The sequence below is a fragment of the Lonchura striata genome, chromosome 26 (assembly GCF_050655825.1).
Source record: "Lonchura striata isolate lonStrDom1 chromosome 26, ASM5065582v1, whole genome shotgun sequence".
NCBI classification, from domain to species: Eukaryota; Metazoa; Chordata; class Aves; order Passeriformes; family Estrildidae; genus Lonchura; species Lonchura striata.
This window is the reverse complement of record NC_140728.1, coordinates 6,652,054-6,679,793: the sequence shown is the minus strand read 5'-3', so window position 1 is coordinate 6,679,793 and position 27,740 is coordinate 6,652,054. Positions and strand designations below refer to the sequence as shown.

Here is a 27,740-nt window from a genome sequence, read left to right as displayed (position 1 = left end):
AAACAGGGATTTGGGAAGGTTTTGTAGAAACAAGAGAAGTATCAAGGACCGAACCAGGGATTTGGGAATGTTCAGTGCAGACAAGAGAAGTAACAAGGGCTGAACCAGGGATTTGGGAATGTTCAGTGCAGACAAGAGAAGTAGCAAGGGCTGAACCAGGGGCTCCTGCACCTCTCTGCTCCAGGATTATTTTCAGCCCAGGCAGAGAGGGAATTGCAGCTGCCTAACGCAGGGTTAGTGTGACAGGGGACAGGTGACAGCTGACAACCTGCCCTGGTGTTGGGGACTGCTGGAGGAGGCACATCCAGCCCCGCAGCCAGGGGCAGAGGAGCTGCAGCTCAGGAGAAACAGGGAAGGGGACAGCAGGACATCAGAGAGGAGCCTTGGAGCTCTGTGCTCCTGCAGAGGCTCCCGGAGGGATGGAGCCAGGCTGGGGCTGGAACAGCTCCCACCAGAGCCCACCTGGGCACGGCCAGGGGCTGCTGCGCCTGGCAGGGGACCCCAACCTGACGGTGCTGCACACCCGGGACGAGGAGCTGGCCAAGGCCGAGGTCGGGGTGCTGGGCACCATCCTGGCCGTGGCCACCGTGGGCAACCTGGGCGTGCTGCTGGCCATGTACCGGCTGAGGAGGAAGATGAGCCGCATGCACCTCTTCATCCTGCACCTGGGGCTGAGCGACCTGGGCGTGGCGCTGTTCCAGGTGCTGCCGCAGCTCCTCTGGAAGGTCACCTACCGCTTCCTGGGGCCCGACCCTCTCTGCAGGGCCGTCAAGTACCTGCAGGTGCTCAGCATGTTCGCCTCCACCTACATGCTGATGGTGATGACCCTGGACCGCTACCTGGCCGTGTGCCGCCCGCTGCAGTCGCTGCAGCAGCCCAGCCGCCAGGCCTACGCCATGATCGGGGCCACCTGGCTGCTCAGCTGCCTGCTCAGCCTGCCCCAGGTCTTCATCTTCTCGCTGCGGGAGGTGCGCCCGGGCTCGGGGGTGCTGGACTGCTGGGCGGATTTTGGGTACCCGTGGGGAGCGCGCGCTTACATCACCTGGACCACGCTGTGCGTCTTCGTGCTGCCCGTGGGCGTCCTCAGCGTCTGCTACAGCCTCATCTGCCACGAGATCTGCAAGAACCTCAAGGGCAAGACCCAGAGCGGTGCCCCCGGCTCGGGGGCAGCCGCCGCGGCCGCCGCCGGCCCCGGGCAGCCCTCGCGGGTGAGCAGCGTGCGCACCATCTCCCGCGCCAAGATCCGCACGGTGAAGATGACCTTCGTCATCGTGGCCGCCTATGTCACCTGCTGGGCGCCCTTCTTCAGCGTGCAGATGTGGTCAGTGTGGGACCAGGATGCTCCTGATGAGGGTGAGTTGTCGGAATCTGTGATATTTAAATGATCCCGAGATTGTAAAAGTCGCTGTCTGTCAGCCCCCTGCCAAAGCAGAAGCCATAATTGGTCTGTGCTGGTTTCCAGGTTGTTTATTCTGTTGATCTCTCACATGTTCTGCTGCCCTGCCCAGCTCTGTCCTGCAGGGCAGCGTGTGGGGCTCTGCCCTCAGTGGGATGTGACAAACATTAAATACCAGAAACTCCCTGGGCTGGATTTACAAGAACGTGCCAATATCTGTCACCTCCGTTGGACAGTGTGTCCCCAGCCTGAACCAACAGAAAAATGCCAACACCACAGTGAGACATGGAGGGCATGAAGAAGGAGAAAAAGGACAAGGCACACCCAATTTCCTCCAGCTTGTCCCCTTTGGACCCTCATCTAGAATCCTAAAATTTTACTTTTGCACCCGTGCCACACTTAATTATTACTTATATCAAACACTCATAGCTTGTAGTTCATGCTGTAAGATTGAAAACTCTTTTCCATGGCCAGAGATCACAGCCAGTGTTTCTGGGGGCTCTGTCCAGGGGGTTCCTGACCCTGCCAGGGTCCCAGGGCAGCCAGGGCAGCCACAGGGGAGCCCTGGATTCCCACAGAAGGGGAGGCAGTGTAGGTGCTCACTTGGAAGGTTTGGACTGTTCACACAGTGAGTGGTGAAGGGACTGGGTGGGACCAGGATGCTCCTGATGATGGTGAGTGGTGAAGGGACTGAGGCACGGAGCCCTGGGGACATCAGGAATTCAGTTGGGTTTTTAACAAATAAGAGCTGTCTGTTGTCTTGTCATTTAAAAATAAAAATCATGGGGAAGGCTACAAGTTTTTTGCCCTGTAATGCTTATAAAATACAAGTTTCAGAGCCAAATCATTCCTTCCACTGGAAAAAAATACTGAAAAGTGATTTCTGGCCATCATCCATAGTGATGTGCAAAGACATCCTTGCCACGTGTCTTTCCTCTCCTCTGGGAATTTTCAGAGGTTTCAGAAGTGGATTTCTGAGTTGAGTATGTTGAATGTTTTTCCCTGTAAATCTTCAGTAGTTTTCTAGTACTGCTGCTAGAAAAAGGGACTTCACCCAAGACTGGAAGTCCTCTGGGAGATGCTTTGGGCAGCAGAGAGGCTGAAGGAAAGCCCAGAAGCTGCTGGGTCTCCCCTCTCAGAGGACGTGTCCAGCACATTGGCACTGCCAATGGAGGGTAGAGCCTGGCACTGCCAGCTTTCCATCCCCCAGGAATGCCAGTGGGATGGGAATGTGAGCCAGGAGAGCCCCCAGCTCCTGCCCAGCCCCTGGGGATGTTTCATCTCTCTCTTGCCTTGCCAGAGTCCTCCAACGTGGCTTTCAGCATCACCATGCTGCTGGCCAGCCTCAGCAGCTGCTGCAACCCCTGGATCTACCTGTTCTTCAGCGGGCACCTCCTGCAGGACGCCGGGCACTGCCAGGGCTGCTGGGGCCGCCCCCGGGCCGGGCTGCGCAGAGCCAACTCCACGGGGAGCCTGTGCAGCAGGAAAACCACCGTCCTGAGCCACAGCCACCAGGGCCACCAGGAGCACCAGGGACACCAGGAGCACCGGGAGCACCGGGAGCACCAGGCCGGGCTGCCCCTGCACGGGGACAGCGCCAGGGAGCTGTACCCGCCCTGCGATGAGGGTGTGACAGAGGCGGGCATGCTCTAGGCTGTGACACTGCCAGGTGTGCCAGGTGTGCCACTGCCAGCCAGCTGTGACACTGCCAAGTGTGGCACTGCCAGCCAGCTGTGACACCACCAGGTGTGCCTGGTGTGCCACTGCCAGGTGTGCCAGGTGTGGCACTGCCAGCCAGGTGTGACACCACCAGGTGTGCCAGGTGTGGCACTGCCAGCCAGGTGTGACACCACCAGGTGTGCCAGGTGTGGCACTGCCAGCCAGGTGTGACACCACCAGGTGTGCCAGGTGAGACACTGTCAGGTGAGACATCACCCACCCTGTTGCTGCAGAGCACGGCTCTCCCCACCTGGTGGCACTTCGGGAGCAGGGGATCCTGAATCTCCGGGAACAGGGAATCCTGAATCTTTGGGATCAGGGAATCCTGCACCCTTCAGGAACAGGGGATCCTGAATCTCCGGGAACAGGGAATCCTGAATCTTTGGGATCAGGGGATCCTGCACCCTTCAGGATCAGGGGATCCTGCATCATTCAGGAAGGGATCCTGGATCTTCGGGATCAGGGGATCCTGAATCTTTGGGATCAGGGGATCCTATCCTGAATCTTCGGGATCAGGGGATCCTGAATCTTTGGGATCAGGGGATCCTATCCTGAATCTTCGGGATCAGGGGATCCTGAATCTTTGGGATCAGGGGATCCTGCATCCTTCAGGATCAGGGGATCCTGCATCATTCAGGAAGGGATCCTGGATCTTCGGGATCAGGGGATCCTGAATCTTTGGGATCAGGGGATCCTATCCTGAATCTTCGGGATCAGGGGATCCTGAATCTTTGGGATCAAGGGATCCTGCGCCCTTCAGGAGGAAAGGATCCTGCACCCTTCGGGATCAGGGGTTCCTGCATCCTTTGGAATCAGGGGATCCTGCATCCTTCGGGAACAGAGGATCCTGCATCCTTCGGGAACAGGGGATGCTGCATCCACCAAATCCTCCTGGAGCGACCGGAGTTTTCGTTCCCAGCTGCCAGCAAAGCAGCCGGAGCACGGCAGGCGGCAACGCGCCTCCATCTGCTGCGGAGCTCGCCGCCGCTTCCTCCCCTCGCATCCTCGGGGCGTTGCTGGCCGAGCAGACCGCGGGGCCAGAGCTGTGCCCCGCGGGGCTGCAGAGCTCCTCTGGCCCGGCACTGCCCCCGGGGCTGTCGCGTCCCCCCGTGCTGGGCTCAGCTGTCCCCGCTGTGCCCGCTGGAGCGCCCCAAACGCGGCACTGGCACCGCCGAGGAGCCGCTGGCCCTGCTCCAGCTCAGCCGGGCACATCCTGACTGCCCCCGTGCCCTCGCCCCATCAGCTCCACTCCCAGCCCCATCCCGTGCCCTGACTGCCCCGTGCCCTGACTGCCCCGTGCCCTGACTGCCCCGTGCCCTCGCCCCATCAGCTCCGCTCCCAGCCCCATCCCGTGCCCTGACTGCCCCGTGCCCTGACTGCCCTGTGTCCTCTCCCCATCAGCTCCGCTCCCAGCCCCATCCCGTGCCCAGCGTCTGCCGCATCCCAGGGATGCTCCCACCCTGCTGCTGCTGCTGCTTTTGGCTGATTTTGCAGGAGCAGGGGCCCAAAACCACCCCGGGCTCGGGGAGCAGGGAACTCGGTCCTCCTGCAGGCCCAGCCTGCTCCCAGGAGATGTGCAGGAATAAATCATGGATAAGGCAGGAAAGAGCATCCATTAGCTCAGTGGAGCTCAAAAGCTGCCGAGGGTGATGTACAGGTGTCCAGCGAAGGTTCCAAATTCCCTGCCAGCCAGGGGCATTATTCCTTTCACTATCACAGGCTAAAGCTGGCAAAATAAAACAGTAAGAGTAAAATATTTTGAAATCTTCAATATTTTCACTTTTTAAGTGCCAGGCATTTGAATCAGATTTCTCAGAAGCTTCCACTCAGTGGTTTTGGCCTCACCTCCACTCACAATCACACCTCTCCTGGGTTTTCCAACGTTACCCAGGAATTGTTGGGGTTTTTGGAACATTTTCCTTTACGTGCCCTTAGAGCTGGGCCAGATCAGCACCACAAGGTCATGAAAGCAGGAGTGCCTGGCTCCCCCTGCCACTGATCAATCCCAAATCAATCGTCTCACAACCTTTCATTAAATCCCAGCGTCACTGAGCCCATTTAAAACACACTTGGGGCAGCTCCAGCCCTGAGGAAGGGGAGGCAGCAGCTCCATCCCTCCCTGTGCTGGGAGGCAGCAGCTCCATCCCCCTCACAGAGGCAGTGTTCTCATTCCCAGGCACTCTGGAAGTTTATTTCTTGAAAATTCAGAAGTAACAAAATGCAGAGTGAGGAGCAGGGACAGGGTGAGGTGGGGAGAGACCGACCCCAGCACCTGGAGCAGGGACAGAGCAGGGAAAGCAAAAGGTGGGAGACAGGGAGAGCGAAAAGCCAGTGGAAAAACTGTATTTTACATGATTTTATGAGGCTGATGAGCAAAACAACATCACTGAGAGGAGCTGCCAGCCAGCTCAGTGCAGGTTTTGAGGATCACTGCATCTCCCTCCCTGAATTGCCCATTTTGAGAGGCAAGGGGGGGGATGTTCATTTTGTTTTCATGAAACGAGGGAAAAAGGGCCATGACACAGAAGTGGAGAGCTGATTCCAGCCTGGCTGGGAGGAGCCCTCCCCTGCCCCACCCCACAGCCCTCAGGAACAGTGGAGGCTTTAAGGAAAAGCCAAGGAAGCTTTGTGGGTGGGGGTGGCACAAGCGCTGCAGCCCGTGCCAGGCAGTGCCCCAGGGGAAGGGGACAGTGCCAGCTGTGCAGCTGCTGGGGGCTCCGGGCACCTCTGAGCAGCAGCACCCTGGTGTGGCAGCTTCACCCTGGTGTGGCAGCTTCACCCTGGTGTGGCATCTTCACCCTGGTGTGGCATCTTCACCCTGGTGTGGCAGCTTCACCCTGGTGTGGCATCTTCACCCTGGTGTGGCATCTTCACCCTGGTGTGGCAGCTTCACATCAGTGTCACAGCTTCACCTCGGTGTACTCCACACCCTTGGATGCCCTGGGGCTGGAGAAGGGCCAGAAATGTGTTTTCCTCTTCTTCGGGTCCACGTTGACATAATCCATCCCAGACTTCATGTTCTCGTAGTCCTGGGCAGAGCCTGGCTCGTGGCCTTTCTCTGGGAACACCAGGGATGTGTAATTAATGTTTTCCTCTAAGCCAGGGCCCTGCAGGAGCAAAACGAAGCCCAGGTCAGGCCCCAGCACCCAGCCAGGAGCCTTTGCCCTTAAACCCATGCACCAGTTCAGGGGATCATGGAATGGGTTGGGTTGGAAGGGACTTTAAAGCCCACCCTATTCCCCTTGCCATGGCAGGGACACCTTCAGGCTGCTCCAAACCCCATCCAGCCTGGCCCTGGGCACTGCCAGGGATCCAGGGGCAGCCACAGCTGTGCCAGGGCCTCTCCATCCTCAGAGAAAAGATTTTGTTTCCTAATTTTCCTAAAGTGCCCAGGGATGTTTCCCTCTGAACAGGGGACAACAACCACCTCAGCCCTTATTTATGGAATTTTAATGTGCTTTGGTGGATTTGCCCCTCCTGATGCTGCTCTGGGGGTCTCAAGCTGCACACAGCACCAGGTGGGCTGGGGATGATTTTGCCTGTGGTACCTGAGGGCAGGAAGGGTTGTCCGAGTCCTCCGAGGTGTCTGAAGATGTGTCACTGCTCCCTTAAAAACAGGAAACATTTACCACCCCAGCACTTCCCAGAGGGATAAAGGGGAAAAGGGATCATGGGAGGAAAAGCAAACACGCTCAGAAGTGAAAATTCTGATCCACAAAGCATCAGTGTGATCCCTCCCAGCCTCACTTCCCTGGGAGAAAGGGGGCAGGCAGCAATGGGAAGAGGAGGCAGCTCCTGCTTGACCCTTCACCCACCCCTGCTTCCACTCCCGGGCTGTCCAGAGCTCGTGAGGAAGAGACATCACACAAATGCCACCCAAAAATTCCCATCCCTGTGCCAGGACAATGCCCCATTGCTGCAGAGCCCCTTACCTGCGTAGGCTGCTGATGGTTTTTGTGCCCCGGGGTGTTTCTGTGCCGTGTCCCCTCCCGGAGCTGGGCTGGGGTGAGGGCTGGGATGCTCCCCAGGGCTGCTGCTCCCCTGCATCCTGCAGGAATGCTGGGCTGCGAGCAAGAGGAGAGTGAGCCCTGCTGCCTGCTGTGCCCAGCACGTCCCAGCCCCAGGGCAAACCAGCCCTCCCCAAAATAAAGATTGCTGTGCTCTGGAGCAGGCTCATTTCCATCAAATCAATCCCTGAGATCATCCAGGGCCCTGTTCTCCCACCAGGAGAGGCTCCAGTGACAAATCACAGGGTCAGGGCCTCTTCTTGCAAGTTTGGAATGATTTTGACCCAAAGCAGAGCCAGGCTCTTTGCAAATGTGAGCAGCAGTTGGTGTGAAAGAATTCCCTGCTAGAAATTGCAGCTTCATCTGAATTAATACTCTGTGAGCTGATTCTTGGTGTTTCCCCAGCACTTTACTAAAAGAGCAATAAAAGAAAACAGTTTTGAAGCAGCACAAGGTTGTACAAAGCTCACCGGTGTGTACAACCATGTCACCCATGTCACCACAGCTCCCAGCCAGCCCAGCCCAGCCCTGCCCCTTTCCCATCCCACACCCAACCCCAAACCAGGAAATCACCAGGGAAAGACATTTTTTAATTACCAATTTTCCTGCTGAGCATGGTGTAAAGGGCCAGCAAGAGGAGAGGGTAGAGTATCAAGGTGCCAAGTGAGGTGGCAGCAGGAATCCAGCTGGACGAGAGAAAACCATTCAGTCTCACTGAAATCACCAAATTCTTTTCAATCCCCCCATGGCTTCAAGGCACATTTTAGGTTTGCTGGTAGCTTTCGGTTTTGCTTTTTGATTTTGGGGTGACGTGGCCCAAAACGTGGGGCTTGGTTTTCAGGAATGATTTGAGTTCCCTGCCCCTCATTTTTAGGGCCTATCCCCAAAAGGGTTTTCAAAAGCCTCAAGTGGGGGAATGTGGTGCTGGAGGGGAGAGAGGCACGACAGATATGATGGAATTATAGAATTGTGGAATGATGGAATGGGCTGGGTGGGGAGGGACCTTTGAAGGTCACCCCCTGCCATGAGCAGGGACATTTCCAGCCAGACCAGGTTGCTCAGAGCCCCGTCCAGCCTGGCCTGGGGTGGAATTATAGAATTGTGGAGTGATGGAATGGGCTGGGTGGGGAGGGACCCTCAAAAGTCACCCCCTGCCATGAGCAGGGACATTTCCAGCCAGACCAGGCTGCTCAGAGCCCCGTCCAGCCTGGCCCGGGGTGGTCCCAGGGGTGCTGTGAAGGGCTCTGTGCCCCGGGGTGCTGCACTCACCATGCACAAAAGCTCATCCTCCTGCTGAGGCGTCTCCAGGGCCTGGGGGGACACAGAGAGGCAGCAGGACCTGGTGGCAAGCAGAAAAATGGTCCCATTGAGCCTCACGCTGCTCCACACGAGCTGGAGATCAGGCTCAGCACTTGGAAGCAGAGGTTGCATGTTGCAGATGTGAAATAAAGGGTTTTTATTTTATCCCAGCCCTCCCCCTGTGAGAATCCCTCTGGTTCACACCATCACAGAGGCACAGGCTGTCCCTTATCACTGAATTAATGGCTTTATACAAGCTCATATCTGAGACTTGTCTGGACTTTCTGGGTCCCACCGCAACAGAATTGAAATTTGTTCTCCTTGCTTTAATACTCTCTCGTGGTGCATTTTGTTTTATTTTCTTTTTCTCTTTTTAACCCACCAAAAAAAAAAAAGAAATAAAAAGACGAAAACTACAAGATGAAAAAAAAAAATTCATGGAAAAAGTAACCAAAGGAAGGTCATGGGTTGGTGTGAGACTCTTGCTCAGTCAAGGTCCAGACAGAAATACCAGAGGTGCTGCAACACCTCAGTGTCTGAAACACCTCGGATTTAATACTGTGAGAGCTTCAATCCTGGTGAGGTTAAGAGGGTTTAAGTCAGAAAATCAGAAATCACCAATGCCTGGGCTGGGCCCCTTGGCTTGGGATTTCTGGCCATAACACTCAAGAGATTTACAATAAAAGATAGGGGTGTTCATTTTGTAAAAATAGCAGTGGGGTGTGCCTTTTGTGAGCTTTCACTTGCAAAAAAGCACTTTAAATCCTCCCTCAGTGTTATACACTTGCTATTTATAAATGGCTGATAGGGAGACATCTTCAGCTGAGGCTTTAATACAGTGATTAAAGCAGCCATGATAATTTGATTGATAGGCTGATGGATAAATTGATAGAGCAAAGGCATTATCCATCCTGTGGAGCAGATTCTATCATTTCCTCTATGACACATTTCTGAGCTTAATTCATCAAAAGCTTTCCTGATAACCACCAATCTCTTGCAAAATTCCACTCATGCAAACAGTTTGATGACTGCCAAGCTGAAAGTTCATTTCTTGCAGAAATTTTCCCCCTCCCTTACTGAATAAATCTGTCCCTAAATATCCTTCTCAACAAGCTGCCACTCTCGAAAGGCTCATTTCCTACTGTGGGGCAGGAGATGCTGCTGCAGCAACAGATAAGGATCTGAAAAATGAGCTGTTCAAAAGGAAATTGCAAAATAAACCCCAAATCCAACTATCAGCAGCTTCTGTGCCGAGGTGGCTCCGACAAGATGGAGGCGCAGATAGCGGGTGGGTATCAAAAAATCTGATTTGAGACAGCAGCCAGTGAGAGCCTGGCACCAAATGTGCTTTTTTGGGGGGCCTCAGGGAACTTCTGTGAGCCAGCAGCCTCCAAGATTTCAACCCTTTCTCAAGAAAATGCTGAAATCAAGGCTTGCAGGGAGCTGCTCCTAGGCCGGGCAGCGAGCGTCAACCTGAGGCTAAATGTGAGTGAAAGCTCCAGAATGCCCCAAATGATTTTAATCCCACTTGAGCCAGGCCCAGCTGGCTCACGGAGGCTCAGGATGGCACCAGCACATGCCAGGGGGATTCCCAGCCCAGCTCTCTCCTGCTGTTCCACCCTCTGCTCCTGTGCCATCGCACCCCCAGCGCGGTGCCCAGCGCCGGCTTACCTGGGCTCGGCTTTCCAACCTTCCCTTCCCTTCCCCACGGCTCGGGGCGGCTGGGGCTGTGCAGGCAGCAGGATTTGGGGCTGTTTCAGCAGGATCTGGGGAGGTTTCAGCAGGATTTGGGGCCGTTTCAGCAGGATTTGGGTGCAGAGCGGGGTCTGGCAGCGCGGCGGTGCCGGATGCGGTCACGCTCTACCCCCAGGTCAGAGGCACCGAGGAGCCCACACGAGTCCCATGACACCTCCCCTCTGCCAGCGGCCTCATTTTAATATATTGGGGTGTTTCTCTGCTCTTCTGCAGCTGTTTTGCTCCTGCAACCCTCCATCAATTCTCTTCCAGCAGCTTTGTCCCAAAATTCGGCTGAGCTTCCTTGGAGCCAAGCGGTGCTGGGGGAGCTGTGCCCAGCTCAGCTCAGCTGCCACCCAAAACGACCTCTGGGTGCTTCCAAGCAATCATTTTCCACGGGGATGAAGCATTTTAACATCACCTGGCTCCATGGCTGCTGGGGCTGGGTGGGCCTCCACCTGCCCACACTCTGGAAAATGTTCTGCAAGCTTTGGGGTGCAAGCAGCAGCCTGGCAGATCCCAACCTGAGAGTTCCCCAGAGGTTTGGCTGCTGCTTCATAGGAACTGGGGGGTTTGTAGCCCTGGAGGTGCCCCGGCAGAAAGGAACAAGAAATTCCCTTTTTGTCAAGGTGCCTGACTCATGGGGATGGTGCCTGCTTGCCTTTCAACATCTCAGCTCACAGCAATCCTGTCCCAGGGATGGAACATCCCAAAGGATCCCCCTGGATTAGCTAAAAGCAAAATGAGGATTTCAAAAAGCATCACCTACCCCTGGAGCTGCATCACAAGTTGGGGTCACTTCCTAAATTCCTGCTCCCACCATCCACCAGCTCCATCGTCAGAGGTTGGTCCTGCTCTCCTCACAGCTGCTGCACCCCAGGTAAATATTTTGGGGTTTATTTAACCGAAACTTGCTTGTTTGTTGATTTTTTTTTTTCAGGTGAGACTTTGCTGCTGCAGCGCTTTCAAGTGCTCGGTGGTGGATACGCAGATTAACAGGTGGGAGAAGTGTCTGATAAAGGCAGGAAAAAAGGGTTTTTTACAAAACACTGCTGGGGCACAGTGTGAATCAGCCAGGGCAGTGGCTCCACTAAAGGAAATGTGTAAGAAGGAACACAGATAACACGTTTTTAGCCTGAGAACAGGTTTTTTTAAACAAGGAAAGTGCTTCACACACAGCTGGTGAGAGGTATTTTTTTCATCCAAGGGGAAAAATCTGATTTTGATCCAACTGTGTGGGCCTGGAGGGGTGGGACAGAGCTGGGGACAGCCCCTGCCTGGCAGAGGCCATTCCTTTCTGACCAGACAAATATTGCAGGAGCTGGGGTCACCTTTCCTCAATTTCTCCAGCACAGGCTGGTCCTGCCAAGCTGAGGGACACCAAGGCTTGGAAATTGGGCATCTCTTCCCTCTGCATGGTACAGCTGGAATATGTATGAAACAAAGCCTTTTTGACCCAATTTTCTGTGCAAATCCAGCCCAGTTGCTCCCTAAACACAGAGAATAAATAACCCCACTACTTTGTTCTACTTGGATTAACAATTTTGAAGTGGCCCTACGAGTTGAACTTTAAAATTGCTTCTAAAATAACTCAAAAGTCAAAATAGATTTGCTTAGCTGCAAAAATTTCTAAATGAAAGGTCTGGCCTTGTTATGACTTTCATCTTCCTATTTTAATGCTGAATCCGCTGCCAGGAGGTTGCAGATTATGATGATCCAATTGGGGGATATTTTCCACAAAATAAACTATTTCACTTAAAGTGTTTGGCGTGTCTGTGCTGCTGCTCACCCTCACTTTTATCTCCAAAGCCCAGTGACCCTCCAGGCTGGTTTTCTGATAGGATTTTTGGGTTATAAACCATGTCTGGAACAATCCACTTGCTGTTTTCAGCTTATCTGGCACTTGCTGCAGCTGCTTTTGTTTTAGGAAGTTTCTTTCTAATCCATGAATATGTGATTAGGACAAGGAGGGAGGGTGGTACATTAAACTGCATCTCAAAAGGGAAAATAGAGAATAAATTTCTATAAAAGCCACTCAGTAAAAAAAAAATATTGCAGCATGGGGGAGTGCAGGGAATTTTCATTTGTTTTTGAAAAAGCAGCTGCATTTGCCATCGGCATCAACTGTGCTGTGCCCAACATTTTCCTGCTCACATCGAGAAATATTTGATGGATTTTTTTAAAGCTTAATCTGCCCGCAAAGCTGGGGAGAGGAGGGGCCTGGCAGCATCTCCAGGGATGGGGACACAAGATCCCGGTGACAGCAGGACGTGACTCAGCTGTCCCCAGCCACCCTGGGTACCTGTGCCTCACAGATGAGGACTTTAATTTCCTGGGTGAGGGCTTTAATTAGATAAAATAGAATTCGATAAAACAGGCTCGCTGAGACAAACAAAAAATTGATTAGCACGGTGCTAAACCCTGTTAATCACGTGAATGGGGCCGGCTGAGAACCTTTAGCACATCGGTTCTTTTAGTGCCAAAACCACGGAAAAGAAGGACAATATGGAAAATAAGGGCCTGGGAGATGGAGGCAGGAAAATCCTCACCTGCCCCCACTTGCTGCCCTCACTCACCTCCCCCATGTCTGAAGGTTTTATTTGTTCGTCAGCATTTTCTGTTTGCACTCGCTGAGGCTTTAATGAGACACCCGTGCTGGAGAACACAAAGCTGCCAGGGGACGAGCCCATCGGGGCCTGCCGAGCAAGGGGAGCTGTCTCCCATGGCAAGCTGCTCCTTCCCAGCCTTTGCAAGGGCAAACTGAGCATTCCCGAGCTGTTCATCACTGCTAATTAGTCTTTGACTATTCCAATGAGCTCGCTGGCTGATGGTACAAACACATCCCTTTCGTGCAGCTGCTGGGATTTGGGGCACCCCAGGGCCACTGGTGGCGCCCTGGGGTGGGGCTGGGGAGTGAAGGAGAAGGGAAATGTTCTTCTAAAGCCTTTTGGGGGGTTTCCACCAGTCGGATAAGGTGCTGGGGTGGGCACTGGCGCCAGGATGGGGATCCCGGTCTGCTCCCTCTGCGGGATCTCCAAAATCAGCCTGGCACCCACAGGCCCCCAGCGCCGTCCTCACCCAGAAAAGCAAACGTGACCCCGGAGCGCCCGCTCAGCCTCGCCTGGGCCGTGGCCAGTGATTCACTGAGGGTGCCCGAGCCCGGTGTTGACTCTGGCAGGGCCATTATCGAGCCTGGCACCGCGGGTATAAGAGCGGCACCGCGGCGGGCGCGGGCACCGAGCCACGCCATGAGGCGCCTGCTGCTCCTCGCCGCGCTCTGCCTGGGCCTGGCCGGCGCCCTGAGGAGGTAAGGGGGTCCCAAGGGTGCCAGGGATTCACTGCCAGGGCGGTGATGGGTGGCAGAGCTCAGCTGGGCACCCCGCGGCTGTGCCGGAGCGGTGGCACCACGCTGGGATTTCCGGGGTGTCCATCCCTCTGGGCAGAGCCTGGCGGCAGCAGGAGCGGCTGTGAGGGGATTTGTGCAGGCAGGGAGGGCAGAGAAAGCCAGGCTGGATTCCCCTTGGCACAAAAGTCCTTCCCCTCGGTGGCACCGAGCTGCCCCTGCTGCCAGTGCCAGGGCCTGGGCGCTCTCCTGCCATTCCTGCGCCCCAAAACACAGCCAGTGCCCCTCTTCTGCTGGGCCTCGGCTGGAAATGGCTGCGGGGGGCATGTGGGTGCTGAACCCCCATCCTGGCAGTGCCAGGACCCTCAGGGTGGGCACAGGATGTGGGCAGCACCCATGGGGACGACCAGGACCCTCAGGGTGGGCACAGGATGTGGGCAGCACCCATGGGAGCGACCAGGGTACTCAGGGTGGGTATGGAATTTGGGCAGCACCCGTGGGAGTGACAGGACCCTCAGGGTGGGCACAGGATGTGGGCAGCACCCATGGGAACGACCAGGACCCTCAGGGTGGGCACAGGATGTGGGCAGCACCCATGGGAGCGACCAGGGTACTCAGGGTGGGTATGGAACGTGGGCAGCACCCATGGGAGCAACCAGGGTACTCAGGGTGGGTATGGAATGTGGGCAGCACCTGTGGGAGTGACAGGACCCTCAGGGAGGGCACAGGACCCTCAGGAAGGTCATAGCACCCTCAGTGACCATGCCCTTCCCCTCAGGGTGGGCACAGCACCCTCAGGGTGGGCACAGCACCCATGGCACTGACCAGCACCCGCAGGGCGGGCACAGCACCCCCAGTGACTGTGCCCTTCCCCTCAGGGTGGCCCAGCACCCATGGCAGTGCCCAGCACCCTCAGCCCCGTGCCCTCCCGCAGGGTGGCCCAGCACCCATGGCAGTGCCCAGCACCCATGGCAGTGCCAGCACCCTGAGCCCCGTGCCCTCCCGCAGGGTGGCACAGCACCCATGGCAGTGCCAGCACTCATGGCAGTGCCCAGCACCCATGGCAGTGCCCAGCACCCATGGCAGTGCCAGCACCCATGGCAGTGCCAGCACCCTGAGCCCCGTGCCCTCCCGCAGGGTGGCACAGCACCCATGGCAGTGCCAGCACCCATGGCAGTGCCCAGCACCCATGGCAGTGCCCAGCACCCATGGCAGTGCCAGCACCCTGAGCCCCGTGCCCTCCCGCAGGGTGCCCCTGCGCCGCCGCCGCTCGCTGCGGGAGCTGCTGCGGGAGCGGGGGCGGCTCTCGCAGCTCTGGAGAGCGCCGGGCGGGCCGGCCGCCGGCAGCGAGGACTGCGCCGCCTTCGCGGAGAGCAGCGAGCCCCTCATCAACTACCTGGACGTGAGCAGGGGCACACGGCGCTGGCAGCGCCCGCACTTGGCCCGAGCGGTGCCCGGCCGCTTCCCGCAAACCCCGTCCGGGCAGTGCCCGGCGTGCCGGGGCTCGCTGCCTGCCCGTTCCTTTGTCCCGGGGAGCGCAGGATGAGGACAAGGGGCGGCATCCATGGCTGGCACTGCCAGCGCCCTCCCTCCCTGACGCGCCCTGCACGCCCCCCGGGCACAGATTCACTCCAAAATTCAAGATACACGATTTTCAGGGCAGAGCCCCCCGTAGAGGTGGAGGGAGCTACCCAGGGGAATCCCACAGCCCCAGAGAATCCCACTCCCCTGGAAGATCCCACACCCCAGGAGAATCCCACTGCCCAGAGAATCCCACTGCCCAGGGGAATCCCACTGCCCAGAGAATCCCACTGCCCAGAGAATCCCACTGCCCCAGGAGAATCCCACTACCCAGGGGAATCCCACTGCCCAGGGGAATCCCAATCCCCAGAGAATCCCACTGCCCAGAGAATCCCACTCCCCATAAAATCCCGCTCCCCAGAGAATCCCACTCCCCAGAGAATCCCACTCCCCAGGGGAATCCCACTGCCCAGGGGAATCCCACTGCCCAGGGGAATCCCAATCCCCAGAGAATCCCACTGCCCAGGGGAATACCACTCCCCAGAGAATCCCACTCCCCCAGGAGAATCCCACTGCCCAGGGGAATCCCAATCCCCAGAGAATCCCACTCCCCAGAGAATCCCACTCCCCAGGAGAATCCCACTGCCCAGAGAATCCCACTCCCCAGGAGAATCCCACTGCCCAGATCCCCCGCCTGGTTCCCCTCAGGGCCCAGCCTTGCCAGGAAGAGGCAGAGGCCTGTACCCACCATGCTGCCTTTTGTCCTCAGTCCCCGTTGCTGTTCCTTAAATATTTGTCTCCTTTATTCCACCTGGCAGGGCACGGATCAAACACTGAGCCCCATCCGTTCCCTGCAGGCACCCCAGGTTTTTTTTACCAGCATTTCTGGCTGTGCTGGTGGCTCACGGTGCTCTCTGCCCCCTCTTTGACAGATGGAGTATTTTGGGCAGATCTCCATTGGGACACCACCTCAGAATTTCACCGTGGTGTTCGACACGGGCTCCTCCAACCTCTGGGTGCCTTCTGTCTACTGTGTCAGCAAAGCCTGCAGTGAGTGGGGAGCCCCTGACCCCAGAGAGGCCAAGGGCCATCAGCCCCAAGGCCGTGGCGACAGAAATCCAGGGGTGAAAGCAGGGGTGACAGCTCAGCAGGGGACAAGGGTGGCTTTTGGGGATGTCAGAGATCAGCCAGCTCCAGAGAACCCAGAGGGACCAGAGCATCCCTGAGTAGTCCCAGGGCTACCCCGGAGCCAGTGGGAATTGGGGACTGGGAGTGGATCCACAGGGAGTTGGGAAATGGACTGGATCCTGCAGGGAATTGGGGAATGGGGCTGGATCCTGCAGGGAATTGGGGAATGGGGCTGGATCCTGCAGGGAATTGGGGAATGGGACTGGATCCTGCAGGGAATTGGGGAATGGGGCTGGATCCTGCAGGGAATTGGGGAATGGGGCTGGATCCTGCAGGGAATTGGGGAATGGGACTGGATCCTGCAGGGAATTGGGGAATGGGGCTGGATCCTGCAGGGAATTGGGGAATGGGGCTGGATCCTGCAGGGAATTGGGGAATGCACTGGATCCTGCAGGGAATTGGGGAATGGGACTGGATCCTGCAGGGAATTGGGACTGGATCCTGCAGGGAATTGGGGAATGGGACTGGATCCCACAGGGAATTGGGACTGCTGCTGGCTGTAACCAGGGACACCAGTGCTCATCTCGGGACTCATTAAATGTTGCTGATCCTGCTCCCCCTAACAGCCCTTGCACCCTCCACCAGATTGAAATAGGAGAGGTTTTCTCCCCCCTCAAAACTCCAGCACATCCCTCAGCAGAGCTCCCATAACCAGGAATTTTGGTGACACCACGCTGCTTCATCATTTTGCCTCACTGAGGGCTCCTGGCAGCTGTGGCCATACAAAATAAAAGACATTTCTGGTGACAGATCCCATCTCTTTCCCCAGCTGAGCACACCAGGTTCCAGCCAACCCAGTCCAGCACCTACCAGGTGATAGGGACCCCCTTCTCCATCCAGTACGGCACTGGGAGCCTGACGGGGATCATCGGATCCGACCAAGTAGCCGTGAGTGACTTTTGGGTTGCCCTGCTCTGGACAATGTGCCTGGGACTTGCCCACGGGCTCGGCCCCACCACAGAACCCTCTCCCCCCTGCAGGTTGAAGGTCTGGCCGTGAGCAACCAGCAGTTTGCAGAGAGCATCAGCGAGCCGGGAAAAGCCTTCCTGGATGCTGAGTTCGATGGGATCCTGGGGCTGGCTTATCCCTCCCTGGCCGTGGATGGGGTCACCCCTGTTTTCGACAACATGATGGCCCAAAATTTGGTGGAGCTGCCCATGTTCTCCGTCTACATGAGCTCGTACGGACATGGCTTTGCTCTGGGATGTTGCTTGGAGTCTGGCATTGCTTTAGGGAGCAGGAGGGGCTGCTAAAATATAGATATTTTACTGAGATAATGAAGGGGGCTTTGGTACCAGATTGAGCATCGCAGAACTCTGGCTTTACAGCATGTGTGGGGAGAAAGTTGGGGTAAATTCATGCTAAATGGACAAAAATCCTTCATGTGTCCTCCTCCTCCCTGCAGGAACCCTGACTCCCCGCAGGGAGGAGAGGTGCTTTTTGGGGGTTTTGACACCTCCCGCTTCACGGGCACCCTGAACTGGGTGCCAGTCACCCAGCAGGGCTACTGGCAGATCCAGCTGGACAAGTGAGTGGTGCTGGGCAGGGAGGGAGGGCAGGGCAGGGCTGGCAGAGCACGGCAAATCCCTCCTGCTCCTTCTCCCTTCCTCCAGCATCCAGCTGGGTGGGACAGTGACCTTCTGTGCCAACGGCTGCCAGGCCATCGTGGACACCGGGACGTCGCTCATCACGGGCCCCACCAAGGAGATCAAAGAGCTGCAAAACCTCATTGGGGCTGTGTCTGTGGATGGAGAGGTGAGAGCCAGGGTGGGGACAGGAGGGGACAAAGCCTTGGGGACCCTTCCCTGCTGAAAGGGCCCCCCTGGGCAGCCCCTGAGCCCCCAGCTCTGTTCCAGTACACCGTGGAGTGCAGCAGCCTCAGCTCCATGCCTGACCTGACCATCACCATCAACGGGCTGCCCTACACGCTCAGTGCCCAGGCTTACACCCTCATGGTATGGCTGTGGCTCCCTCAACCCCAAATCCCAGCTGCTCCAGTGGCAAAGGTGGCCCAGTGTGTCCCCAAGGGTGACAAACCCCACCGGTTTCTGCCTCGCCACCATTCCTGGGTGTTTCCAGGTGCACGAGGCTCTCGGCTTCATCCCCAGCTTTCCACTTCTCTTCCTCCAGGAGTATGCTGATGGCATGGCCTTCTGCACCAGCGGCTTCCAGGGGAGCGACATCCCCCCTCCCACAGGACCCCTCTGGATTTTGGGAGATGTTTTCATCCGTCAGTTCTACTCCGTCTTCGACCGTGGCAATAACATGGTGGGATTGGCCCCTGCTGTCCCTTAGGGCTGTGACATCCCTGGGGCAGGAGAGGAACAGACCTCAGCAGGGCAGTGGATGTCACCCTGTCCTCCTCAGTGTCCCCAGGGGGTGAAGACACCCAGGGATGCAGTGAAGAGTCCAGCAGAGGTTCAGTCCATGCCAGGACACTGTGATATAAAAATGTCTCGAGCAGCTCTGTGATCTGCTCTGCACATTCTCTGTTTTTGAATCCTGAGCCAATAAAAACTTCAATAAACCCAAATTTCTCATGCTTCTGTCAGCAGCAGCCCAGCAGAAATCCTGCACGTCTCAAAGGGTTATACTGGGGGTTCAATCCTCCTTGCCCACATCCTGCTCTCCTCCCTGGGTGATCTGTGGCACTGCCAGAGCTGCACTCCCAGCATGGCTGGAGCTTCCCTGGGATTTCCACGGGGGCAGAGAGAAGGGGATGCTTTGCCCAGGTAGAGCAGAAATCCCTGGAGGTGGCTGTGGCAATCCCTGAGCATCCCAGGCTCAGGGCAGGAACCGAGGGAGCACTGGGAATGCACCTTTCCTCAGCTGGGGCTCGTAAACAAGAAAGGAGACCGGAAAGACCCTGGGGCTCTTTCTGTGCCACAGGACTCCCAGAGCCACCGGTGATTTCCAGTGAATTTTGCTTTGATTCCCTTGGGGAACTCACAACACAATGTGCATGGTGAGGCCTTGAAGCAAAAAGGGCAAAGCAGCTGCTGAGCCCCGGGCTGGGCTGGCTCAAAGTGTGGGGGCATGGGGGGCTGCAGTGGGGCCATGGGGCTCCCCGGGAGTCACCCTGGCACACGTGGCTTGCTGACAAGGCACGAGTGGCACTGGCTCATGAGTGATGCCCGCTGAGGCAGCGAGAAAGGGAAGCACAAGAAAGGTTATTTTTATCCAGGCCTTTGCTCTCTTTTCCCCACTGACCCTGAAGCGAGGCCAGCAGTGCCAAGGCCAGGCTGCTGGAGTGTCCATGTCCCAGTCCAGCTTGGTGGCTGCTGCAGGCCTCCCAGAGCAGAGCAGCCTTCAGGGCTGGGCCTGGGAGCTCTGGAATATTCAGATCTGGTTGTAAACTTTGCGGCTGAGCCTTGTGGTTTGCAATAAAGGGAGATATCTGCCTTACCCAGAGGCACTGATTGTGCCGCTGACCAGCGTGGGCTCTGACGTTTCCTGTGTTGACTTCACCCCTGCTGCAGTCCCAGATAAGGTGCTGGGGCTGCTGGACAAAGGTCTTCTGTCCCTCTTCCACCTTAACCCTTAGAATGCCAAGGTGCTGCCAAGGAGCTGGGGAGGAGCATCCAGCTCCCCCAGCATGACAGGGGCCACCCAGTGTCCCCAGACAGCAGCTGGCATGAGAGCTGGCCTGGCCTGGAGTTGCCCAGGACTGCTCTGGTGATGTTTTTGGGATCTCAGGGCATTCCATGCCCTCTTGGCAGGTTTGGGGGGGGAAGAGCATCCTAATAAAGAGCGATCCTTCTGCCCCCCGAGGAGGCTGAGCATTTGGATGCCCTTTGCTTCCTTCCACTTCCCTCACTCCCACGGCCCTGTAGGGCACAGCCTGTCCTCTCCTTATCCCCATAAGCCTTTCCCCCAGCTGTGTCAGCCCCAGCCTGGGTTTTATCACTTTCCTCACAGTCACAGGCCACAAAACCCACGCCTTTTCCTCAGAACTGCTGACGTGGGGGAGCAGCCAGGACGGGACTGAAGCTGTGGTCTCTGGAGCTGCTCAGCGACGCCTTGGCCATCACCTCCTCCCCACCACTGCTCCCACTGCCTTCATCCAGGCAGAATCTCAGCCCAGGGAGAGAGCAAACTTTGGGAAAATCCCTTTTCCGCGAAATCAAACAAAAGCCAGAGCTGAGGCTGATGTACCCTGGTGGGTACAGCCATCCTTGCTAAAAGCAGAAGTGGCCGTGGGCATCAGCTGCAGTTTGGGATCGACCACAAACCCCAGCCCCAGCAGCGTGGAGAGGCTTTGATCATCTGATAGGGTGAGCAATGCCCCGTCCCACCAGGGACATGTGAGAGGAACAAGGGCAGAAGTTGTTGCAGGGGAAGGTTGAACTAGAAATTCTCTGTGCAGGAGCAAAGGTGAAGCGGGATGGTGAAAAAGGGCTGAAAATGGGGATTAGGAGAGCTGCTCCAGGGAAATGTCAGCCTTTTACCCACCACTGGTGAGAACTGGCTCAGGTTCTCCTGCTTCAGCCCAGTTCCTCCCAGCGCCTGCCCTCTGGGGGGAAAAACAGATTTTTCTGGCCAGACAGGTCCCAAAATTACACCTGGAGAAGAGGGGGAGGAAGGTTTGTCCTGCTGAGTGCAACGATCCTCCCTGAGATCCCATCAGGGTCTGCAAGAGGAAAAAAAAAAAATCTACAAAAATGCTGGAAGTGGAAAAACAAAAGCCAGTGGTCTTGGAAGGATCCCAAAACCTGGGCACGGGGACCACCATTGGCTGGGGGGCTGCTGGTTGAGGATGAGGGAGGGTTCAGAGGTGGGGGACACCCCGCTCCCACTGCAAAGCCCAAATCCTACAGAGTGCTTGGCAAAGACACGGGACCTGCCCTTGCACGTCGGGAAGCAGAGCTCTGCCTTCGCGGCCGTGGCCAAGCAGGTTTTCCCACTCCAAAGAGCCCTGAGCACCCGCCTGGTGCTGGCATTGCTGAGATCCCCCAAATCACATTTACTGATTGAACACATCCTCCTGCAGATGTCACCAGCTCGGCTTCCTCTTTTTGGGGTGTTTCTGGGTGCCCGTGCTGTCTCTGGGTGCTGGGTGGGACCCCTGAGGGCTGGGGGCTGCAGGGATGACATGAGGGGCTGGAAATGCTCGTGATTCCCACCCTGCCCCTCTCCTGCCTGGAAAAGGACACGAAGCCACACAGAGCTCCTCACAGGGATCCCAGTCCCTCCTCACCCGTCCCAAAATCCATTTACCCCATCCCACGATATCAGAGCAAAGTCCGGCATGGCTCCAGGGATGCTGCCACAGCCCCGCCCGGCTTTTGTCCTCATCCCTGAACAATTCCCCAGCGGGGACGCAGATAAAGGGTCCCGGGGCGGTGGCAGAAAGGAACCGAGGGGATTCTGAGCCAGAGGAGAGGCCAAAAGTGAATCCCAAACTCCAGCAGCGGAGGAGAACTTTGTTCCCCTTCCCCATCGGACCCCGAGCCGCGGCCACTCGGCAGAGCCGGGAATCGAGGGCAAATCCATGGACATCCCAGCGCCCGGCCGCGGCTCCTCCGGGCCCGCCGGCATCTCGGCCCCTTTCTGCTGATGTCACGGAGCGGGGCCCCGCAGCCGCCTTCCCCGGCAGGGCAGGGACCGGCCGCCCCTTCCCGGATCCTCCTCTCGCCTCGCCCCCGCCCGGCCCGGTGCAGCGGAGCCGGGAGCCGCGGCTGCCCCGCCGGCCCGGCAGGTGAGCGCTCTGCAGGTGAGTCCCCGGGGGCAGCCCAGACCCGCGCAGCGGCAAAACTCCGTTTTGACTTGAAAAACATCTGGCCTTACCGAAGAGCTGGCGAAAGCTCCGGGGAGTTCGTGTGTGCTGAGACGCGAGGCTCTGCCTGTGCCCAGGATGCTGCCCGCGGCTGGGCACGGGTGGCAGAGGGGCGCAGGGGGGCTGGAGCCCACACTGAGAGCTCCCCGCTGGTATCCAAAGGGAAGGGCGCAGGGCTGGCCAGCGCATCAGGGAAAAATGCAGGGATGAGGCTGCCAGCGTTTCCATCCGTGCCTTGGCCGGCGGTGTCGGAAGCTGCCGCGGGGATGGGGCTTGCTGCGGCTGCTGGGGGATGCTGGTGCCACCTGAGGAGGGGGTTTCAGGGGTCCTGGCCAGGCTCAGAGCATGTGGGGACACTGGGACATAATGGGGACAAATTCTGAGGGGACATTTCGGGGTGCTCCTGGGCGGAGATGCTCCTTGGGCTGTGCTTGAGGCGCCAAGGAACTCCTTCTGGCTGGGGTCTGATTTAATAAATTTAATTTTCAGCAGGACCCCAGGCGTGTGTGCCAGGCCTCGGGGGCGGGACTGAGCTGGAGAGGGGGTGGGAGAAGCAGGGCTCCCAGCAGGTTTGAATGGTGATGAACCGGCGAGTCTGGGCGTGCTCCGGCTCCTCGGCAGCCGGCGGGGACGTGGGCCGGGCTTGGCACGGCGGCTTTTCTCTCCCCACCGTTCCTGGGACACGAGTGCCGGCATGGCACGGGCATGATGCTGGCACGGTGAGGGCACAGCGACATCCCGGGGTGGCAGGGTGGGAGCAGGGACAGGACCCCAGGGATCGCCAAGGTGCCACCCCCAGAACCCCGCGAGCCCCTCTCGCCCCACAGGGCCTGCCCATGGATGCCAGCAAGAAGGTGGATCTGAAGATCATCATCATCGGAGCTCTGGGGTAAGGAGCTGGCGGGCAGGGAAGCCCCCCGCGTGTGGTGGGTGCCCCCTGCCCACCCCAGAGCCTCACCAGTGCCCCTTTCCTCATCACCAGCGTGGGCAAGACCTCCCTGCTGCACCAGTACGTGCACAAGACGTTCTACGAGGATTACCGCACCACGCTGGGCGCCAGCATCCTCACCAAGGTCCTCGCCGTGGACAGCACCCCCCTGAAGCTGCAGGTGAGCGGCTGAGCTGGCACTGCCCCGGTGCCCACCCTGACCCCAGCTCTGTGTGTCCCACCCTGGCCTGCTGTGCCCAAATGGCACCAGGGTCACGAGGAGCACAGCCCGACTTTCAGAGACGACTTTCAGAGACAAATTTTCAGAACTGATTTTCAGAGCCTGATTTTCAAAGCCTGATTTTCAGACTCCAATTTTTACAGGTGATTTTCAGAGCCTGATTTTCAAAGCCTGATTTTCAGAGCCAATTTTCAGAGCCCGATTTTCAAAGCCTGATTTTCAGACTCCAATTTTTACAGGTGATTTTCAGAGCCTGATTTTCAGAGCCGATTTTCAGAGCCTGATTTTCAGAGCCGATTTTCAGAGCTGATTTTCAGAGCCTGATTTTCAAAGCCTGATTTTCAGACTCAAATTTTTAAAGGTGATTTTCAGAGCCTGATTTTCAAAGCCTGATTTTCAGAGCTGATTTTCAGAGCCTGATTTTCAGAGCCAATTTTCAGAGCTGATTTTCAGAGCTTGATTTCTAGAGTCTGATTTTCAGAGCCCAGATTTCAGAGCTGATATTAAGAGCGGATTTTCAGAGCCGATTTTCAGGGCCCAATTTTCAGAGCTGATTTTCAGACCTGATTTTTAGAGCCTGATTTTCAACATCCATGAACTGCACTGGAATCCCACAGGATTTCTGAGGACTCAGCTCCCCTTGAAGCTGCTCCTCTGGGCTGCAGCACCCACCCTGCTCCTGCCTTGTGCCCTTCTCTGCCCTAGATCTGGGACACAGGGGGACAGGAGCGATTCCGGTCCATGGTGTCGACCTTCTACAAAGGCTCCGACGGCTGCATGCTGGCCTTCGACGTGACAGACAGGGAGTCCTTTGAGGCCCTGGACAACTGGAGAGATGATTTCCTGGAGAAGGTCATTCCCAGGGAACACGATTTCCCCATGGTGGTGCTGGGGAACAAGATAGACCTCAGTGACCGGCAGGTAAGGGAGGAGGAGGGAGAGGAGGATGAGCAGTGGTGGAGTGTCGGAATCTGAGGTATTGATGACTCTGAGATTGTAAAAGTCTCTGTCTGTCAGCCCCCTGCCAAAGCAGAAGCCATCATTGGTCTGTGCTGGTTTCCAGGTTGTTTATTCTGTTGATCTCTCACATGTTCTGCTGCCCTGCCCAGCTCTGTCCTGCAGGGCAGCGTGTGGGGCTCTGCCCTCAGTGGGATGTGACAAACATTAAATACCAGAAACTCCCTGGGCTGCATTTACAAGAACGTGCCAATATCTGTCACCTCCGTTGGACAGTGTGTCCCCAGCCCGAACCAACAGAAAAATGCCAACACCACAGTGAGACATGGAGGGCGTGAAGAAGGAGAAAAAGGACAAGGCACACCCAATTTCCTCCATCTTGTCCCCTTTGGACCCCTCATCTAGAATCCTAAAATTTTACTTTTGCACCCGTGCCACACTTAATTATGACTTATATCAAACACTCAGAGATGGTAATTCACCCTGTAAGGTTGAAAACTCTTTTCCATGGCCAGAGATCACAGCCAGTGTCTCTGGGGGCTCTGTCCAGGGGGGTTCCTGACCCCTCCAGGGTCCCAGGACAGCCAGAGGGAAGCCCTGGATTCCCACAGTGAAGTCACCACCCCTGGAGGGATTTAAAACTTGTACAGATGTGGCACTTGGAGACGTGGTTTAGTGCTGGGTTAATGATTGGACTTGATGATCCTAAGGGTCTTTTCTAACCCAAACAATTCCATGATTGGGATGCTGTGGGGTCCTAATGGCTTTGTGGGCTGATCCTTCACCTCAGAACCAGCCTTTTTCTTATCCTCACATAAACCAGAGCTCCAGGCAAGGAGTTTATGGAGCACTCCTCCAGCACTCTGGGAGGGGATGAGAACATCCTCCTGCTGCTCTCTGGGGCACAGACTGTCCCCACCAGAGGCAGCAGGAATGACAACCTCGGGCGCTGCCAGCACCCCTCACCCCCTGGATGGGTGAGGAGGGTCCCATGTCCCATCCCTGAGCTGTGGCTCCACCCTGCTGTCCCTCAGGTGCCCAAGGAAACAGCCTCAGCCTGGTGCAAGGAGAAGGACATTCCGTATTTCGAGGTCAGTGCCAAGAACAACATCAACGTGGCCGAGGCTTTCGAGACCCTCGCGAAGCAGGCGCTGAGCACGGTGAGCACCCTCCAGCTCCGAGCTGTGCTGGGGGAGGATTTGGGGGAAAAACCGGGCTCAGCCAGGGCTGCTCTGACAGATCCTCCCGAGCGGAGCAGCTCCTGCTGCCACAGAGAGCCCCGGGGATGAGAAACGCGGAAATGTTTGATCCCAAACCAGCAGGAGCAGGAATTGCCACAGTGATGGGAACGCGGCGTGTGGCACCCACAGCGCGGCAGCACTGTCCTCTAGCGGCCGTGCCACGGGGACAGCGGTGTCCCCAAGCCCTGTGCCAGGTGTCCCCAAGCCCTGTGCCAGGTGGCTTTTGCCAGGGTTTTGCCAATAGTCACAACCCAGGGCTGATCCTTGGGGCCATCGGTGTCCCCAAGCCCTTTGCCAGGTGGCTTTTGCCCAGATTTTGCTGTTAGTCACAAGCCAGGGCTGATCCCTGGGGCCATCGGTGTCCCCAAGCCCTGTGCCAGGTGTCCCAAGCCCTGTGCCAGGTGTCCCCAAGCCCTGTGCCAGGTGTCCCAAGCCCTGTGCCAGGTGTCCCCAAGCCCTGTGCCAGGTGTCCCAAGCCCTGTGCCAGGTGTCCCAAGCCCTTTGCCAGGTGGCTTTTGCCCAAATTTTGCCATTAGTCACAAGCCAGGGCTGATCCACGGGGACATCAGTGTCCCCAAGCCCTGCACTTAGTGGTTTCTGCCTGGATTTTGCCATTAGTCACAAGCTAGGGCTGATCCATGGGGACACTGGTGTCCCCAAGCCCTGTGCCAGGTGTCCCCAAGCCCTGTGCCAGGTGGCTTTTGCCCAGATTTTGGCATTAGCCACCAGCCAGGGCTGATCCACAGGGACATCGGTGTCCCAAGCCCTTTGCCAGGTGGCTTTTGCCCAGATTTTGCTGTTAGTCACAAGTCAGGGCTGATCCAGGGGACATCGTTGTCCCCAAGCCCTATGCTACATGGCTTTTGCCCAGATTTTGGCGTTAGTCACAAGTCAGGGCTGATCCCTGGGGACATCAGTGTCCCCAAGCCCTGTGCCAGGTGTCCCCAAGCCCTGTGCCAGGTGGCTTTTGCCCAGATTTTGCTGTTAGCCACCAGCCAGGGCTGATCCATGGGACATTGGTGTCCCAAGCCCTGTGCTACATGGCTTTTGCCCAGATTTTGGCGTTAGTCACAAGTCAGGGCTGATCCCTGGGGACATCAGTGTCCCCAAGCCCTGTGCCAGGTGTCCCAAGCCCTGTGCCAGGCGGCTTTTGCCCAGGGCTGATCCGCTCAGGCTGCCTGGGGGCTGCGGTCACTCATCCTTTCCCTTCTCCGGTTCTTTTCCAGTACAAAGGGATTTTTGAGAGTTATTTAACCGACTCCATCAAGCTCACTCCCAACGACAAGCCCAAGCAGAGCTGCTGCTGACCCCGGCGCCGCTGGAGCCCGCCATGCCCACAGGGACTGGCCATGCCAGGGCACAGGACGGGCACCGCTGGGCACACCAGGGCCGGCTGCCTGCTCATCCAAGGATTTGCTGCTTCCCAGGGCTCTGGAGCTGCTCTCCCCATCGCCTCAGTGGCACGGTGGCACCCGAGCGGGCGATGTCCCCGCGGTGACGGTGCCAGGGGCGCGGGCAGTGCCCCCGACGCCTCTGCAGAGACCACGGCCTTGGCACCACGGGTCACCCGTTCCCAGAGCACAGCCTGGTGGTCCCGCGGCTCAGGGTGACACGGGCTGGCCTGGGGGGACAACTGGGGCTGGTGGCCTCGGCACAGGGACCAGGCAACTATTCCGTGCCTCAGTTTCCCCTCCTCTCATATCCCCCATCAAACACCTTCCCCCTCCCGCCTCACTGGGGAGGATTCTCAAAAAAGCTGTTTGTCAGGGGTATTCTGTTTTTTTTTTTAAAGGAAATTAAATATTTCATTTTTATTTATATTTATGTGTTGCAAAATGCTCCCCAGGTCCCGGAGCAGGAAGGTGGGGTGGGGGCCCCAGACTTTCCTCCCTGAGCCTGTTCAGCTTCTCAGGGCTGGGGGATGCATTTTGGGTTTGGCTTTTTTTACTATTATTATTATTATTATTATTATTATTATTATTATTATTATTATTATTATTATTATTTTCTGGTGCAAATTTTGTGCCGGGGAGAGAGGAGGTGTGCAGTGGCTGTGCAGAGGTGGCGTGGGTCGGTCCTTCTGTCAGCAGAGGGAGCTGAGGGCAGAGGTTTTTGAGTGTTTTTTTTTTTTTTTTTTGCTCTCCAGGCCATTTAATGTCTGTCTTGCCCTCAGTGTCCTCTCTTCCTCCTTGATTTTTTCCCCAGGTTTTGCATCATCTCCGAGCTTTGTTTTGGTGTCTTTTGCCCCTTTCCACTGCACCTCATTTGCTCCCAGACTATTTTTTTGTGTTCACTGCATGTCCAAATCTCCTGGATTTTTTTTTACGATTGACATTTCACTTGATCATACCTCATTTTCATAGTGTTACAGATCCATTCTTTTCACAAAA

The 27,740-nt window shown here is 56.8% G+C and overlaps 4 protein-coding genes across 7 annotated transcripts; 3 read left to right on the top strand and 1 right to left on the bottom strand.

Annotated features, from left to right (window-relative positions):
* Nucleotides 1-226: 226 nt before the first annotated feature.
* AVPR1B (arginine vasopressin receptor 1B) lies at nucleotides 227-3,049 on the top strand. The gene is made up of 2 exons (XM_077789026.2): nucleotides 227-1,353; nucleotides 2,697-3,049. The coding sequence occupies exons 1-2, from the start codon at nucleotides 420-422 to the stop codon at nucleotides 3,047-3,049; spliced, it is 1,287 nt and encodes a 428-aa protein (XP_077645152.2). The 5' UTR covers nucleotides 227-419.
* A 1,269-nt stretch (nucleotides 3,050-4,318) lies between these two features.
* Nucleotides 4,319-14,459, bottom strand: RHEX (regulator of hemoglobinization and erythroid cell expansion). 2 transcript variants are annotated; one of them, XM_085561352.1, is made up of 6 exons: nucleotides 10,093-14,459; nucleotides 8,392-8,461; nucleotides 7,720-7,808; nucleotides 7,048-7,179; nucleotides 6,664-6,722; nucleotides 4,319-6,222 (listed from the first exon to the last, which is right to left on the bottom strand). In XM_085561352.1, exons 2-6 carry the CDS (start codon nucleotides 8,406-8,408, stop codon nucleotides 6,016-6,018), a joined length of 504 nt encoding a protein of 167 aa, XP_085417478.1. In that variant the 5' UTR covers nucleotides 8,409-8,461; nucleotides 10,093-14,459; the 3' UTR covers nucleotides 4,319-6,015. The 2 variants fall into 2 exon arrangements, with proteins under 2 accessions (XP_085417478.1, XP_085417477.1); XM_085561351.1 differs by having other exon boundaries at nucleotides 8,392-14,459.
* On the top strand, nucleotides 13,360-18,765 carry CTSE (cathepsin E). Its single transcript, XM_077789027.2, has 9 exons — nucleotides 13,360-13,462; nucleotides 14,747-14,900; nucleotides 15,952-16,069; nucleotides 16,977-17,095; nucleotides 17,188-17,387; nucleotides 17,613-17,735; nucleotides 17,821-17,962; nucleotides 18,064-18,162; nucleotides 18,338-18,765. Exons 1-9 carry the CDS (start codon nucleotides 13,404-13,406, stop codon nucleotides 18,500-18,502), a joined length of 1,179 nt encoding a protein of 392 aa, XP_077645153.2. The 5' UTR covers nucleotides 13,360-13,403; the 3' UTR covers nucleotides 18,503-18,765.
* Nucleotides 18,766-21,863: 3,098 nt separating this feature from the next.
* RAB7B (RAB7B, member RAS oncogene family) lies at nucleotides 21,864-27,168 on the top strand. 3 transcript variants are annotated; one of them, XM_085561350.1, is made up of 6 exons: nucleotides 21,864-21,905; nucleotides 22,811-22,872; nucleotides 22,966-23,092; nucleotides 23,858-24,073; nucleotides 25,144-25,269; nucleotides 26,577-27,168. In XM_085561350.1, exons 2-6 carry the CDS (start codon nucleotides 22,820-22,822, stop codon nucleotides 26,655-26,657), a joined length of 603 nt encoding a protein of 200 aa, XP_085417476.1. In that variant the 5' UTR covers nucleotides 21,864-21,905; nucleotides 22,811-22,819; the 3' UTR covers nucleotides 26,658-27,168. The 3 variants fall into 3 exon arrangements, with proteins under 3 accessions (XP_085417476.1, XP_021391011.3, XP_085417475.1); XM_021535336.4 differs by having other exon boundaries at nucleotides 21,864-21,920; XM_085561349.1 differs by having other exon boundaries at nucleotides 21,864-22,872.
* The last annotated feature ends 572 nt before the right edge of the window (nucleotides 27,169-27,740 follow it).